We start from the raw sequence: 1,253 nt of genomic DNA on the forward strand, positions 1-1,253 counted from the left end.
TCGCCGGAAATTTGGCCCCTGAACTCGAAGTCCTTGTCGTCAAAGCCACGAGCCACGAAGAGGTTCCCGCCGATGACAAGTACGTAAGGGAAATCCTGAGCCTCACTTCGCATTCAAGGGGCTACGTCAATGCATGCTTGATCACGATTTCTAAGAGGCTTTCCAAGACGCGTGATTGGATTGTTGCTGTCAAGGCACTTATGCTTGTTCATAGGGTTCTCGTTGATGGGCACCCTCTTTTTGAGGAAGAGCTTGTGTATGCAACACGCAGAGGGATGAGGATCCTTAACATGAGTGATTTCAGGGACGAGGCTCATTCAAGTTCTTGGGATCATGCCGGTTTTGTCAGGGTTTATGCATTGTACCTTGATGAGAAAGTTGAGTTTGTGGCTTATCAGAGGATGCTCAGAAGTGGTGGTGGTGGTGGTGAATCTGGTGGTGATGGTGAATTTAGGGATGAGTTTGGTTCTGGAATTGGTAGGAGGACTAGGTCTTATGGTGATGTGAGTGAGTCATATGGAAGAGAGCATAATCCGAGGAATGAGGTTGTGACCCCTGTTAGGGAGATGGGATCTGAGAGGGTTTTGGAGAGGTTGAAGCATTTGCTTCGGATCCTCGACCGTGTTTTAGGTTGTAGGCCGAGTGGCGCCGCCAAGAGTAGTAGGCTTGTGCTAGTTGCGCTTTACCAGGTTGTGAGGGACAGCTTCAAGGTTTATGTGGAATTGTGTGATGTGTTGGGAGTGTTGTTGGATCGGTTCACTGAAATGGAATATGCACATTGTGTAAAGGCCTTTGATTGTTATGTTGGCGCGGCCAAGACGATGGATGAGCTTGTTGGCTTCTACAGTTGGTGCAAGGACATGGGAATTGCAAGGTCATCTGAGTACCCTGAAGTGCAGAGAATCACGGATAAGCTTCTCGCCACACTTGAGGGTTTCTTGAAAGAGAAGACTATTAGAGCAAAAAGTCCTGAGAGGAACATTGAACAGGCCAAGGTAACTGTCATAGAGAAAGAGACAGAGACAGAGCCAGAAATCAATGAGATGAAGGCACTCCCGGCACCTGAGAACTTCACACCAGCACCGCCGCCCTCGTTTGTTGCGCAGCCTAAGCCGGCAGCTCCTACTCATAAGGAGACAAATGATTTAGTGGATTTAAGGGACAATGGCAATTCAGCTGATGAGCAAGGGAATAAACTAGCATTGGCATTGTTCAATGGACAAGCAGCAGTGAGGGGAGAAGGTTCTTGGGAG

General features: G+C 48.4%; 1 protein-coding gene across 1 annotated transcript in view; it reads left to right on the forward strand.

Moving 5' to 3' along the window:
• Positions 1–1,253, forward strand: part of LOC107461691 (putative clathrin assembly protein At2g25430) — a gene marked incomplete at its 5' end in the record, with an annotated part of 2,093 nt that continues 840 nt past the window's right edge. Inside the window, 1 exon segment of the mRNA XM_016080239.3 lies at positions 1–1,253. Within this exon segment, the coding sequence (XP_015935725.1) occupies positions 1–1,253 (1,253 nt within the window).

This window comes from Arachis duranensis, chromosome 1 (genome assembly GCF_000817695.3).
Source record: "Arachis duranensis cultivar V14167 chromosome 1, aradu.V14167.gnm2.J7QH, whole genome shotgun sequence".
In the NCBI taxonomy this organism is placed as follows: Eukaryota; Viridiplantae; Streptophyta; class Magnoliopsida; order Fabales; family Fabaceae; genus Arachis; species Arachis duranensis.